This window comes from Cyanistes caeruleus, chromosome 1 (genome assembly GCF_971803275.1).
Source record: "Cyanistes caeruleus chromosome 1, bCyaCae1.hap1.1, whole genome shotgun sequence".
Classification (NCBI taxonomy): Eukaryota; Metazoa; Chordata; class Aves; order Passeriformes; family Paridae; genus Cyanistes; species Cyanistes caeruleus.
Window position 1 is genome coordinate 20348704 of NC_141701.1, and position 16700 is coordinate 20365403.

A 16700-nucleotide genomic window follows, 5' to 3' on the forward strand; every position below is an offset into this window, starting at 1 on the left:
ATTTTAGTGTTACAAAAAACAATAGATGAGAATTTTATGATTAAATGGTCTTGACAATACATGTCTCTGTTCATAAAGTCAGACTCAGTAGGTTGCTTGTATTCCCTAGGTTCAACATACACAAGAAAATATCTGGGAAGAAAACTATTTATAAATTATAGTCCATATAGATTGAATTTGCTCACTGTAATGCATGATTAACTTTGGACACTAAAAAGAAAATAAAACAAAAAACAAAAAGTCAACCTGCCTTTCACTGAGTTGTATTTATTTTTATAATATAAATAATGTTTTATAAACCTTTCTGGAATTTACCAAAAAAAAAAATCAATATAAAAATAGTGTATCACTTTTATGAAAAAGGACATAAAAGCATTCTAAAGGGCAGGTGTAGATACTGATGTACTCCCACACAGAACTGCTCACAACAGACAACTTTAATGGCCAAGATTTATTGCTCAGGGCAGCAAAATAAATGCTTTAAATTGTTTGAGAGTTAGGTATAACCAATCTAAAGACATAACCAGAACTACTAATGCTGCTCATTCCATGATCCTATGGTAAGATTAATGCCAGCAAAGATTAAATATAATAGAGACTTTATTCTAGGGTTTCCCAAGATGAATGCATATTGTATTTGAAGAGAGCTATTTTAGAAACATAGAAAATCTAGGAGAAAGCTGCTTTTTAAATATGTAATATGTCATAACCCTTTGTGACTATTTCTGTTGGAGAATACATGTGTAGTGAAAAAAAGGCCATTGAAGTTTTTCAATCTGTTTATCACTATTTTCTTAAAAGCCTTTCCTGTTTACAGAAGCAACAGACTGAAGTTTATTACTTTTGTCTAAGCAGGCTAAGATCCAAGCCACAAGAAGTAATTGATTTTGTAAATAATTCTTCCAAGAGGTCATAAAATCATAGAATGGTTTGAATTGGAAGGGAACTTTAAAGGATACCTAATCAATCATTATGAATAAAAGTAAGATGAAAAGGAGCAAAATGATAATTTTTATTCTTCTCAAAGGTTTCTGGAGTTTAGTTCACAGGTGTGATACTAGAAATTAATTTTATGGAAAGCATCTTTGAGAGTACTCGAAAGATGTTGGCAAGCTTACTACATGTAATGCACTATTTATATAGCAGACAGAAAAAGAGCAAAGTGTCATGTTAAATAAAACCTGGAAATACAAAATGAAAGAACTGGGGTAAGTAAGAAAGAAAGAAAACAAAGAGAGACAAATGGTTTCATGCAAACAGCTCATATACTCAAATCAAGATTGTGATGAGGTCACAAACGAACACAGGAACTTTAAATGATAGAGGGAATGATAAGGAGAGTGGCTGGTAAGACAAGACAAGACTAAACCAGAAGACTTACAAATGTAGTGGCAACAGCACAAAAAAGTAAGGCACTAAATTAGTATTTTGAAACCTAAAAACCATCAAATTTTCCTACCCACACAGCCAGGCTGAATTAAAATGCAACTAAGGTGTAGAATTGTTCAGCAAAAATTCAATGGCTTAAAGATCCTAAAAAAACTAAAGGTATGTCAGAAACTCAGGTAAGGGAAGTAGGCTCATCCATTGAAACTTAAAGAACATAATTTTACAAGTTGTCAAAGGATAAATTTATTGAGTCAAAGTTGTAAACCTAGGTGTTTCATAAGAATCCTGCTGATGTTCAAGCACCTGGTAAAAAAAATTCTACAAAACTTGGTACCTTTTTCCAGGACAGGAATAAAAAGTCACTTTCAAAATGATGTTACACTGGGCACTTTAGAAATATAACCATTAAATCCACTACTTTCCTACCTTTATTTCTAAGCTCCTAAATTAGATTGGTAAATTTTTAATTTAACTGACCCACAGCAGTATTAAAGCCCTTCTTTTTGGGAGGACAGATAATCTGAATTGCCTTAGAGACTACTAATTACAGCCAGAAAGCTCATCAAAGACCAAAAGTACAGTAAATAGGAACAAAGAACTTCTGAGGATGGCTGCCTCTTTGGTTCCAGAACTTCACACCACCCTGGTTACCTATCCTTCCTGTGTTCTGGCTGTAAGAAGGCAAGCAGGAGAGTGGAAACATAAAAATGCTGTAAGTTTTCCTTAACAGTTTTCTAATTAAGGTAATAATCTGAAAACTGCGCCTGTTACTGTTTGAAGATAAATGTTTTAAGGAACACAGAAACTTTAGTGGTTTTGCAGGCCTTGTGTTCTTTTATAATCTGGTAAAACTGCTGGAACCTTAGCACAAAAGTCTGTAAAATTTTATGTCAGTTTATATAAAGAGATTTTTCATAAAATTTGCATGCTGTTTATTATGAAAAACAGAAAAAGTTACCTCCTTATCCCAGCAAGTGCAAGACCCATAGCATTAAATAGTAATATACCAGGGTCAAAAATTAAGCACAGCCTATGAGCTAACCATGAAATAGCTGGAAATAAAAGGATGACTATGGAGGCAAAACAGAAATGCATCTAAACTCAGACTGGTAACAGTTTTTATAACAGGACTAGGACAATTCATACAATTAGGTAGCTCACTAAATGTCTGGATTTATCAATACTTTGCTTCACACCATCTTATGATATTCAGGATTGCCTGTCTCACCTCTTTTTATTCCCTCTAAAGTTCCAAGGTGAGCTGTATTCCTTCTCATTCCTCTTTCCTATCTCCCCTTCCTGAGCCTCCAGCAGAATGTCCTATACCCCATATGCTGATGGATGGCTGTGTGGCAGGAACAAGCATTGACTGACCTGAGCAGATCAAGGTTTTACAGCTGCTGTGCAGACCAGACAGATTTTACTGCTCAGCGTCTACTGAGGAATGCCCAAACCTCACTAATTAACACTTGAGCTGGACCTCACCCTAGAGAACCAAAAACTGTCTAGCACAGAAAACTCTGTGTGGCTGTGGGACTCAGGAGCAAGGTTTAGTAGTGGACTTTGCAGCTCTAGCAGTTGGACTTGATACAACCTAAATATGTCCATGATTCCATAATCTTAAACATATTCTCTGTTGTAGTCATCAGAAGCATATGGATATGATTTTATTGCTTTCAGCTATGATTATTTTTTATCTAGCATTATCTTTTCTCTTAGAAAAGGATACATACTCTTTGACATGATAACTTTTTTCTCAAATAGGCTCAATCCCAATACTCAGTGAAACAGATTATCTGCTATCTCCTGGCCTGCCTTAAACATTCACGTTTCAGACCTTTGGCAGTGTTATTTTTCCACCATGAAATTTTACAGGCTATATCAACCACAAATGTCTGTCAAAAAAAATTAAATGAACACTTCTTGACATTTATTCAAAATGCTACCTTAATGCTATTCCTATCATTTTATAAAAGCAATAAGGACATTCTCACACTGACTCTTTTCCCCCATTAGTAATTTTTGAGTTTAGATATGCATTATGCATAATATTTATTTTGTGTCTCTTAGAAAAATATATACTTAAGTTCCACTTATTTTTTATTAGAAAAACATTTCAAAGTTCATAATGAATTCTAACTAAGAAATAGTTCTACTGAACATGGACAAGTAAATTTAAACATTAGTACCTGAAACAACACCAATTCCATCATCACAGTCGTAATCAGAAACTTCACTGTCACTGATTCTTTTGGATCCTGGAAAAAGAAAAGACATGTATCATTTTCCTTCCTGTAAGTTAAAATTATCAGTTGCCAATAATACTTAAATAAATAGATGGATTTCATACTAGACCATGCATTATTATTATCAGCATATAAAGGTAGTTATTCTTGTTATAATTGCACAGAAATGACTGCAACAATTATTTCAGCTAAATCTTTAAGGTAATATAAAATGAAATGTTGAAATACATCTCCATGGCATTGCTTTAATGAAATAGTTTATCTACTTTATATTCATTCCATATACACAGATATTTGTATTCATTCCATACAGAAACTGGCATCACACTGTTTACCTTCCAAATTCCATACACAAGACACCATCCCTCCCCAAAGTCTCTGAGTATCAGAAAGATTATTAATAGTAATAATACTAAATGCATGTAGTACTTTCTTTGAGGTCTTAAGAAATATTGTCAGGAGAAAAGGTGGCATCACACATATAAGTGTGCCATGGAGCACGAGCAAACTATTAAATGTACACCTGCCAAAACAGCTAGAGCTGAGTTGGCAAAAGCAGATTCCACTTCCATGATTAGAGCTCAAATGTACGTCACACAGGACAAGTAAATACATCAGGTTTTGTTCAGCCTAATTCACTTCAGTCTTCTGTGGCATCTTTTACATAGTTTTTGATTACTGTTATCAGGGTTAAACACTGGCATGTGACTGATAATTATTCATTTACTTCTTTTAAATGTGAAAAAATCCCTGCTCTTCAGCAAGATGGTGTGTCTGTTTTAAGTTTCCAGCCATCAAAAAATGGGTAATTAGAAGGCAGAAACTTTAATTGTCACCACACCTCCTATCACGTGCAAGATTTTTTTTTTCCTGCCTCAGGGCAATTTTTCTAAAAAATGTAGACACAAAATTATCACTAAAAACTAGTAGTAAACCTGAAGACCAGGACAAATCAGTCAACACTCTATCTGGGTGACTGGCACAGAAGGATGTCTACCCTCCTTTCCCAGAAAGGCACAGAAAACTGGAAGAACATGTACTAAGAGGGGTTTTGACAAAAATAAAGAGTTTTCAATTTCAAGAAACTTTGGAAATTGTTTGAATTATAAGAATGCTGTCATTTTTTAGACTATTGAGTATTTGTTTACCTACCCACTAGAGGATAGTGGAAGGTCCTTCTTTAGCAGAGAGAGCATGTTTTCCAAGATCTGAGACTTCTCCTAAGCCATCCTGCTTACAATAAGTAATCTACTTCTCCACAAATTCACATCATTACATTTTTAGTCACATTATTCTATTGGTGCTTATGATATTCTGTGTCAGTAAATTCTGTAGTTTGAGTATGCATTGTGTGAAATCAACTTCCCTATATTTTATTTCTATTCTATTATTTCAGACACTGCCCTCAAAACTTTTGTATTCTGAGAAACATGAATCAGCATTCTGTGTTCTTCTATAGTTATCTCATTGGTTTGCATTTTTTTGTGCTGAAATATCATTCTTCAGTTCCTTTACATATGCAAACCATTCCATATTTCTGTTTTCCTGCTGTATTTGTTTGTATATTTTCTATTTTTTCTGTGCCTTTTATGAGAAGTCGGATGTCACTGCAGCAATTAAGAAGTGGGTGTCTGAATTTATAATCTAGACTGCAGACTATTTCTTTGACAATAAAAATTTCTCAGCCTAAAACCTATTCAGCTAAAAAATGGTGTAAGTGTGATATGTGCTAATTCTTAGAAAACAATATAGCCTGTGAATCCATTATGCAATTTCAGTAAAGAAATTTTAATTGTGGTTATTTAAGTGCACTAAAGGTTGATGCTTTCCTCGCTAATAGGAAATTAAAATTAGTTCTGAGAAAGTCATGCAATTCTCATATGGTAGCTCAATTTATTATAAATTTTTATAAATAGCCATGCTATAATGGGGAGGGGACAAGTATCTTTGAATTCAAAAAATAACAAGTAAAGTTTTTCTCTAAAACAAAAAATTACAAGCAAGTGATGACAATTAGCACTCGAGAAAACCTAGATGATGAGGGCAGAAATGAAGGAAAAGGTTTCTACCTCCTCTGATTATTCTCTTAATTATAAAGGTCCAGTCTCTTTTCCCCCAAAGAAAGCATCCCTTACACCTGAGATGTTGTTCCTGATGCCATTTTCAGGAGAACCTTCTACTGGTGTGGTGATACACGTGCCAGTGAACAAGAAGGATTACTCTCCATTCACCTCAGCCACTGATTCAAATCCAGGTCTTTAAATGAGGACAATATTTGTGACCAAACACTAAGCAAGAGAGCTCCACAAGCTGGCTGGGGCTTGGCTGGGACCTGAAAGGCAAAAGCCCCCAAAGGGAGTGCAAAGCAGGGGGATTCTGCTTTTTGGTAACCCTGACACTGGTCTGGCAGTGGGACTGTGGCTGCTGTGCAGAGATGCCAATAATGTCACTCAGGCCATATCAGAGAGAGGATTGTGGAATGGGAAGATGAGGGCAAGTGAGTCTGCTGATGCTCATCACATGGCTGCTTGGAAAGGTTTTCATCACGAAAGATGTAAAAGGCTGAATCAACTATGATTTGAATAGATGTCATTTACTCATCAACTAATTCATTCTTATGAATGAATCTAATTAATTACAACTGAGGTTGCTTTTATTTATGTTTATATTTACAGCTAAGTACATCTGCTTTAACATATTTTTAGAATATTATATTCTGTATTCAGGAGGAGATATTTGCATCTTTGAGGATGAAAATAGTCAGCTGTTGTCACAGTGGGCTCTAGACTTCCCAGCTGTGTAGCTAAAATTATATATTGTTGTAGTCATAGGATACATCTGGCAGAAGAGAGAGATTAAGAAGCTTCAACAGACCACAGGTATAAAAGACAAGGTTTTCTCTCTCCATCTTCTCAAGCCACATGCACCTGTTCCAGAATCTCCCAATACCTCAGCTGCACATCATCTTCCAGGATCCAGAGATCTGAGCTTCAGGGAAGAGCCAGGGCAAGAGAAAGTGAACAGGCCAGGATTGAGCCCAAGGATGGGAATAGAAAAATAATAAAAGCAAGGGAATAATCAGATTTCAGTGCTTTCTCAAACTGTATTTGCCACTGAAAAGTCAAGAGTCTCTCGTAACACCTGACATCCTTAAATATGAAAGCTTGATCTGTTAGATATGAAGCTTATTCATCTCAGATCATCTATCTCCTCAAGCTGTTACAAGCCAGCTCTAACTATTAACAGACATAAACCAACTGAATTAAAATCACATTTAAGTAATATTTTTCATTTCCTTACAAATGTAAATTTAAATTATGGTAAAGAAGTCAGAAGAAATTCAAAGCAGAATTAATTACTTGATTTTATCTTTGGCAATCAGTGTTTTCAGGAAGGAGGAAGGAAAGCAGTGTCAATTAAATCTGTAATGTCAAGAACTACTGCCTGGAATATATAACTTCTGCAAAGGAATCAGATTATACATATTTAAAACATCCTCCATTAAATTCAGAAATGGAACAAACTAGAAAGTGCACAGGTCAAAATCTTTTATTGAACCAAGTATTTGAAATGTCAGTATAATTGCTGGCAGATAATTTTAATATTTCTTGGAATTTTTCAAGACTAATTTCATCTGCTGTATATTAATTTTAGATCGTAATTTTCTTTTTAATCTATTGACAATGTAAATGTGAAGATTTAGGCATGTGTCCCACCTTAGCCATGTCTTTTCAAAGTACTACTTCATTAAGTAATTTGAACCATTGATTACACAAAAAAGAAAGAGCAATTAATATTTTATCTGGGAAATGTGACATTGAAGCCTCTCACAAATTATTGCAAATTAATATTGCGAATGAAACTATTATTTAGTATTCAGTTAATATCTTAAACTCTTTGACACATACATTATAACATATGGTTCTAAAATCAAGAGCAAGGAGTTTAAATCCATTCTTAGATAAATTCAGAATTCAGTAAAAACCTAATATTCCTAGATACTGTATACATTAAATGAATGCATTGGTGCCAATGGTTTTCCTGTGGTTAATATTTGCTTTGATGCCATTCCACTAGTATGTAGTTTATTTTTAAAACATTATTGGAGGTATAGCTCCCCTTCTGTCTTATAACTGGGCAGTAATAGATGTCAAATACAGATTTTCAGATCCCTTCCACCTAGATTAACAATTATTACAGTTATGGACTGAAGGCCATAAAATAGAAAAATAGACCCCATGCTACTGTAACCTTCAAAAATGCCTTAATTGAGCCTAACTCCAGCCCCAGTAAAATAAATATATATATTTTTATTCCATTTAGCAAGTTTGGGTTTAACAGCCTTAAACTATCAATAAAACTTTTCAGGGGAAAGTTCACACTGGAGACAGTGGAAAACCTTCCCACCAGAACTTGTTGAGGTTCAGCATCGTCCTGCCCTTCCACACCTTCCTATCCCTTCCCTGCAATGCTGCTGAGGCTATCACCCCACCCAGCACGAGCTCTGGGAGAACGTGTGCACAGCAGAACTGAAGTTCACCTGCAGTGTAGCTTCCATTGCAGGGCTGGGGGAAAACCCCATCACCTAAAAAGCATTAGGACCATTATTTTCAATTTCCATTTAGGAAGTACTCTCTGTTTAATTTTTTTTACTATTCACATTTTTACTTTCTATTATACGGAAAAGGAATTTATAATACAGTAGTTTCTTAGTATAAAAACATTTCCATTTTTCATCCTCAGGAATGAAATAATGTAAAGAAAAAAAATGAGGTGTTTCATTCAATTTCTTGAAAGAAAAAGTTATTTTTTTGTAAACTTTTTATAGGATGCAGTGCTGGTGGCCATGGAAAGCTTCTAAATAAAAATAATACGGGAGCAATTGAAAAAAGGTTAATAGAATATCCTTTGGTTTGCTCAAGCCTGTCAATGTCTAAAAAGCATTTGGACAATGTATTTAGTAACATGCTTTAGCTTTTGGTCAGCACTGAATGGTTGGGCTCTTGGACTAGATGATTGTGATAGGTCCCTGCCAACTGGAATAGTCTATGCTATTACAGAATAACATTTCCCTCCACAACAACATTCTAAATAATTTGAACTGTCCCAGATGAATGAAACAATATGCAAATATAAATATTTTCTTACAAAGCAACCAAAATCTGTGGAGGGTTCCAAACAACCTTCTGCTTTCTACACAACAACTGAAGTAGGCACACAGCTTTTCTTCACTCTTATTAATATACAGGGGAAAGAATACAAAATACCTTCTCTGCTTCATATTTTCCCCACAGACATTTCTGACAAATCCCAAGAGAACACAGGAGGTTCAAAGCTCTACTAAAGTGCATATGAGCAACCAACATAGTTATCAAAATGAACTAGGATAGAGGATAGAATGAGAAATAAAATTAGTGTGAGTCAGACTAAATACAGAAGAAAGTGCCAAATTTATGGCTCGGGAATTCTGTGCTTTTCTTGTGGAGAAAGAAAAATAAAAAAAGGAAAAAGAAAGCAGTCCATGCTCCCAGCCCTGTCCCTTACAATGCAGAATGCAGTCCACAAGGTTTTGTGGACTCCTTGGGGCGAGAAAGGCTAGTGAAGCACGTTTGCAGTTCCTTCCCTGGAGCTCACAGAAGGCCTTCACCACCACTTAAAGTCACTTAGCATTGCCCGTATTTCTTCTGTGTTCAAAGCTGACATATAAGCAACCCCAAAAGAGTCTCATAACAACTGTTTCAAGAATTTGCTTTCTGATATTCATGCAGCCTGTGCCCGAGGGTTCTTAGTGTGAGCTAACTTCTCATGCAGTCCTGCTGTCTCCATGCTGTCAATCTGTCACTTTATCCTCCTGCACATATTAGTGGGGTTTAGAGGCTTTTGACCAATTTCATCTGCACTGACAGAGTATAAATATCAAATTCTATTAAGTCCCTACAGATCTTTGATAATTGTTAGAATAGGATAGATGAGAAAGATAAAAAGAGAGACATACAACTCCTGGATAGAAGAGAGAAATAGAAATTGGAAGTCCTTAATCAGAAAGAAACTTTATCCCGATAAAATTTGTGTCTAATCCACATGTGTGCAAGTGCACAGATGCCACACCAAACTTGGTCTCTCCCCATCCAAAGACATGGTAAAACATGAGAAGAATGTGGGATTATTTCAGGAGAGAAAGGAGTGGAAGAAATACGGGACACTAACGTTAGATGTAATAGAAAGTGGATTTCATTAGTACTACTCTTGAGAAATTTCTGCTCTAAGGGAGTTTAGTTTCTCTCTCTCGTGGTATGGATCAATTTTCTTAACAATGTGAGTTCCATTTGTTAAACATAACTAAAAGATAATTAGTTAAACCAATTCTCAAAGAGATTCCAATCATTAAAACGGCAAGAACTGCAAGAAGTCCCACATGAAATGCACAACAAAATTTAAGTTGGTAAAAACTGTATGTTATTAATTTACTTATATTTATTTAAGGCAAATTCCTCAGCTAGGGCTGGATTTGTAATGGGGGATTTATATCAACAAAAAATGTGAAAATATATACCAGTGTAAATACTGATTTTGCCAGTACTTCACTTACCCCAAGTCTGTATTCTAAAAATACAACTAGTTCTCAAACAGCTGTAATATAATAGCATTCCTTTTAATCCAGTTTAAGCAAAATAGCATTTTTCTAGTACAGTCAATAAAGCTTACTACAGTTTTCCTACCATAGCTCTACCTAAAATAAAGGCAAGCAAAGCAAGTATGGTACAACAATATTGCTCCAATATCAATACTGAGATATTAAGAATAGAGAAAGAAAGCCAACAAGAGACCTATTACTGAAAAGCAGACAAGAAAAGCCAAAGAACTTTTATGCTATTTAGTATTTGCACAATAGGTAGCAAAAGCACACCAATAAAATATCAAATTAAATTTTGCACATATATGGAAGCAATAAGCATTTCTGGCATGCTGAAAATTTACCTGAATTATATGAATAAAAGCCTTTATCTGGAAAAAAAATATTGAAATGAAGTAGTGTCAGGGAAAAGTACATGAATCAACACATGTAACAGGGATGATTTGAACCTTAAACTTTTTTGTAATTGCTGCCAGAAATGGAAGAATTTGATACAGTAGGCCACACTTCTTCAAAATAATAAAACTCAAGCAGCTAAGAGAAATTAAACCACAAAAATGCCAGTCACTTCTGGATCAACAGTTATACATAATAGCCACAAAGATCTGGTAAAGCAATTTCAGTAATTTCCAATTCTGAAATACAATTGCACATTTTTACTATAAGTGTTTAACTTTTTTAAGGGAAAAATGCATATTCAGCTAGGCATACGATATGAGGTGCTACCCTTAAGGATATTGCACACTTCTGTTGGCACTGCAGCACTAGCAGAACTTTCCCAAGATGTAGTTTTGAATCCTACTTTAGATTTAACAGACTCTCAAGTGATGTGCCAGTCAATCTTCTCCCTCCTGCTAGGCCTTGATTTGGTAAATATGTACATACCTGAGAACCCTAATTACATACTGTAGTTAACAGTGAATTTTAGAATCCTGATATGAGCTCAATGATTAAATACTTGGAAGACCTGATTTATTGTTTGCATTCCTTAAGTCTGACTGGTTTATGTATTTTAGCTTTCCATACAATCATACCAATTTTTCTAAACTGAACAAAATAATATTATGTGAATACCTAGACAATTCTGGAAACATGAAATGTTAATTGCATTTGTAGATTTTGAAAATATGACGTCCATAAGATGTCATAATACAAAGAAGTCAGGAAGCCAGAATAACATTAATAATATCTTGTCATTAGAAAGATTTTATGAATATTTTTATTCCTTGTAGTTGACAAGCTCACAGACACCATATTAAACAGAAGAGTGACAGTCTAAGTAAATGATGCACCTCAGATGATATGATATGACAGTGTTAGAGAAAATTTCATTTTCTTGCCAAATGGTGCTGTTAATGGATTCACTGGATGACTAAGTGCCTTCTGGCAAGTCACACTTTTTCTGACATCCAGGTACTAACTATTTTAATATGTGGATCATATTACTAAATCATCTGCTACTTACAATTTCTAACTCTCTATATGTTCAACTTCAGTTTCTTGATAAATGCAATACATTTTTATGTCCCAGAGCCAGAATTCCATTAGGCAATATAATTTCAAAGTGAATGGTAGGTTTTTTTTCAGCATCACCTACAACCTTTTAGATGTGATTTATTGTGTAACTTCTCTAATATTTTTATTCCTTAATACAAATCTCTTCCAGTTATGAATTTAATTTAAAAATGACAGTTATTTGGCTACAAAAATATAAAAAATGTCATTTAGAGACTTTGCCTAGTTTACCCTGACATCAGGTGTTACCCAAACACCGAAGGTGGAAGCGTGCCACATGCCCTCAAAAAAAATCGATTAACACAGTCTAGAAATTATTCATATAGTTAAAAATTATGGGCTTTCTGAATTTAACTGCTGGACAGATCTTTAAAAGGGTTGAGCTTGTTGAAGAGCAGATGAATATAAAATTAGTGAGATTATAATGGGATTGAGGACTGAAAGAGCCATGTTCGTTTCTGTATGTTCACAGCACAGAAAGGAAGAAGTCAGAATAGTATTAAAACCACCTGAAAACTACATTACACAACAGAAGAGTAGTTTAATAACATGATTTTATCAAGTAACCTTGATAAATTTTATCAATTATCAAGAGAAATAAAGTCATTCTCTTAAACTGCTTCAAAACAGATTTTAAAATATTTTTGTAGTTTACTTACAAGTTAGTAAATTAATATCCTAAATGAGCTTCTTTTATTAGAAAAAGAAAACTATTTTGATAGTTTAAGGCCTTTTTAGACATCCCTGTATCATGTTAAATACCTTTTAATTAAAGTATTTAATAAACCATAGATGTACAATAAAATAGAATAAATAATAGATGTACAATAAATACAATACTGGTGTGTATATATATATATATATATATATATATATATATATATATATCCATATTCTGTGAACAAAATATCAATGCATGCAAAGAAAGATAACATGCCCAAGGCCTGTGCTCCATTAAAAGAAAGAGAAAAATTAAGGAAGAAGCATGAAAGAGAAAATTAATTGTCATTTTTACTCTCTAGGGTAAAATTCATGTAATGAATTAATCATGGTCTGTGCCACTGACCATAAAATGCTCCATATTATAATTTGGATAAAAAGTCACTGATGCATGTTTCCATTAGTACAATTCACTTACCTACTAGTGAACAGCATCATTATAATTTCCTCAAGTAAGGTACAGCCACATTCATTTAAAATTATCACGCTGACTTTACCAAACTCACAACAAGCCAAGAGGAAATTATTGAGACAGAAAGATCCTGATTCTGCAGTAAAATAAACCTCTACAGAGCTCCAAGGAAGTGAAAAACTTTCAGTGGAAGAAGATTGGCCATCATTTCACAGGGGCTTATATTTCACAGATTAAAGTTTCAGATACATTTGTAATAAATTACTGTTAAACTTCCATGATTTTGGTACTACAAAATTTATATTTTGATGTTCTACAATACAGACTTGACAGCTTTACTATTTAAATAATGGAAGAGAGGGATTAAATTAACAGTTATGACATTCCTCCTTTATCTGGTGGTAGAGCCACAGAACATTCAAAAAATAAAAATTGTCAGCACCCAGCAATGACAAGTCCATCTAAAAATGTTTTTTCAGAAATTAATAAGTAGTGGGATTCTTTATTTTTAAATTCAATCTATCAGTTTTATTTTTTCTGGTCAGATTTAATCATTTTTGTCATGTTAAGGTCTCAGCACTGCTGCAGAAAATACAGTCTGATGGAAAAATGTACAAAGTAAAAAGCTGAAAAGATGACAAAACTTTTCATGCTACTCAAAACACTTCATTTACACATTATAGATTTTCTTTATTCCCATCCAAAAAAATGAATAAAAATTTAAAAACAAATGTTATATATAGCTTTTTGCACACTATATGCAGATTTTTTTAGAACGTAGCTATTGTCAAATTTTGTTCCTGGAGTTTAAATTCTCATAATTATGATTTCTCTCCGTCCAGATTTTTTATGGGCCTGGAGAATCATGTAACTCAGTGAATGGAACCATTGATTAATTTAATTCTAAGAGTAATTAAAGTAAAACTCCCTTTACAAGAAAAGTACTTCAAAGTCTTTTTATTTACATTTATTTTTATTTTTATTGATTTTTTTCTGGTCTTCAAGTATTAAAAAAACCCAACATTTTGGACTTCCACATGTTAACTTCAAATTCCTAAATTTTTGAATTTCTAAAATCTTTGAGCTCTTCTTCTCAGCAGAGTTTATCTCCTATAGATTTATTACTTTTCCCTTACTGAGGATGCTCAAAATAAAAAAAAAAATTATTTTTCAAATCATATTGTGAATTCTCATGGTATTTAAAAACTGTACAGATCTGCTGCTGTACAAGCCTGCGGTGTAACAAAAGATGTGAAAATGTCTGGGTTTACTGCTTTGCATTTAGCTGTTACTTACATTGTACACTGCACTCTCTGTGGGCTGCAGATCAATAATTCAGACAGCTTCATTTTAAAGCTGCAGAATCTGACTTAGAAAACTAGTGTCAGTCACTTTTCAACCCTAAGTATTTGGGAAAGTCTTAAAACACTTGGAGTAAAACAAAATTTGCTTCTGAATCAAATTCAGCATCAATATAAAACCAAAAAAGTTGTTTTCCAAAATAAAAAATAATCCCATATTCTTTCTCAGTTCAAAAATATCGGCTCACGCTGCCAAAATGTTCACACACGGATACAACTGCAAAAGATGGAATAAGAAAGAATACATCATATCCAATTTGATTTCTATCTCTGTGTTCTGGGCTCATGGAGAGGAACTAATTTTAGATACACAATCCCATGGTATAAACCTTGCTTGCTTTCTGTATCATTTCTCAATAAATAGAAATACTGAGAATAATTTCCACACCACTGATCCTACCAAGCATGAACACAGCACCCAAAGTGTATTCAATTTTGTATGTATTCTCCAATAAGATTCTTAGCTAATGTGAGATGCTAACAACAACAATTCCTAAATATTCTCTAAAATTATTTTTGATTTTCTGGTTACAGTGTTTTTTAGAGGCAATATACAAATGAACTTTGGTTTGGCTGTAATTCTAGTTAAAGTTGTCTGGAATTCTGTGTATATGGCTGACTTTGTGGTAAATGTTAGAGAAAATTAAATAATTTTAAAAATTCACTTCAAAAGCTCAGCACAGTAAGTAAAATAGACCTACTCATTACCCTACATTTCACATAAGAAAAAGCTTAAAATATACTCATTGGATCAGGTTATGAAAATCTGAAATATAATTAGCTGAAAGAGCTTGGAAGTCATAATCCTATGTTCTATATTAGCTCCAATTTCTAAGTAAATGTCTATCAAAAAACACAAAGGAGAAAGTATGGGAATGATTCTTTATCCCTAGGAAGCAATGGAATTTATGGATCAGAGGACTGGGAAAGAGAAGGTGGACAGCTGACTTAGATCAGTCTCTACCACAACACACTGCCCACTCAAAGATATTGAGATAAATATATGTAGAAACTAAGCTACTGTCTCTGAAAGCTGGTTCCTAAAAAAACAGCATATGGGGCTCTGTGGGAAGCTTGCACTTTGCTACTGGCAATCTGTAAATACAGCTTCACTCTTCAGGGCTGACAGTCTGCTCTTCTTCAGGAACACTGCAATCCAGTGATATTAAAAAGAGAATAGAAGTGGTAAGTGTAGGTGGTTCTTTTAAACTACCTTTAGAGAGTAACATTTAAGTATGGTCTTCAAATATATGTGTTTATCACTCGGCAATCATGAAGATAAAAATGCTTAGATGTGTAATGTGTATTTATACAAACAAAAAACAACCTTGCAATTCAAAATATCTCTCCTGTCATTTCTCACACAAACAATTTTTGGGGGTATTCCATAAAGTCTCTCATATTGTACTCACTAATTCTATACATAGAGGCATTGCAGAAAAGAACAAAAGGTAGGAGGACTGAACTGCTCAGATTTTGCAGCCCCAAAAATTTAAATCAGCCTGCTTGATAACAGCCCAGTACATGTTCTAAGAAGTGCTATGGAAAACATTGACAAACATGCTAGACATGCCTTGTTCTAGAGAGTCTTTTGACGTTGTCGTGATGTGCTGCTGGATAACATCTTGTTTCATCACTCATATACAAGAATGTTATTGAAAGATACAAAAACGTCTTCAGACACAAGAAACTCATATATCAAGTTTGACTTCATACTCTTTTGACACCTCAAAAATTGGTAAAACCCCTAAACTTCATGAGTTATTAATATGGTATAAATATTTTAGTTAGTGAAGGCAAACAGTCTTAAGAGGTGCTGTCTGCCCTTCACCAGTCCCTTGGTGATGACATTTAAAATGGGAAGAGCATTTTGGAGGCCATCTGGTGCAATGCCTGCTTCAGGCTTGGCCAACTTACACTGCATTGTTTACAGCCTTGTCCAATTGAGTACTGGATCTCTCAGCAGGATATTGCACAACTTCTTTGGACACCAAGAATTCCATTCCATTTCCATTTTTATTTTCAGAGGTGTGACAGCAATAAAAGAAATTTTTTCCCATTATTTTCCCATTTTGTTTTGTATTTTCCCATTGCTAAATGGATTCTGCTGCCACAGCTGAGCTCTGATCAGATGCTAAATTTCCAATTGTATAACTTTTCAGACCCCAGAAAGCAAGGATTTTAATGCCAGGATACCTTGTTCTGTACTTTTAAAACAATCTCTTTAAACTGAAAATTACTTATGATACACAAGGATTTAAGACATTAATATATTCCTAGGCCACTAGAGAAAATCCTTCTTTATCGCGTCCCTATCTCAGTACAAAAGGAGATAGGATAATTTCGTGTCGTAACATGTGAGTTCTCCAGCAACAATAGTGAACATCTGAAATTGCTCCATTTATTGAAGTTTTTAGAACCTG

General features: G+C 34.1%; 1 protein-coding gene across 50 annotated transcripts in view; it reads right to left on the bottom strand.

Annotated features, from left to right (window-relative positions):
- The window catches only part of RIMS2 (regulating synaptic membrane exocytosis 2), a 447314-nt gene that overhangs the window by 168800 nt on the left and 261814 nt on the right, over nt 1-16700 (bottom strand). For 31 of the 50 annotated variants that reach the window (XM_086881253.1, XM_086881261.1, XM_086881272.1 and 28 more), the window contains 2 exons: nt 10614-10640; nt 3579-3647 (listed from right to left, as the gene is read on the bottom strand). In XM_086881253.1, the coding sequence (XP_086737379.1) occupies nt 3579-3647; nt 10614-10640 (96 nt within the window). The remainder of the gene's footprint in view (nt 1-3578; nt 3648-10613; nt 10641-16700) is intronic. The other 19 variants (XM_086880979.1, XM_086881080.1, XM_086881101.1 and 16 more) reach the window with 1 other exon arrangement.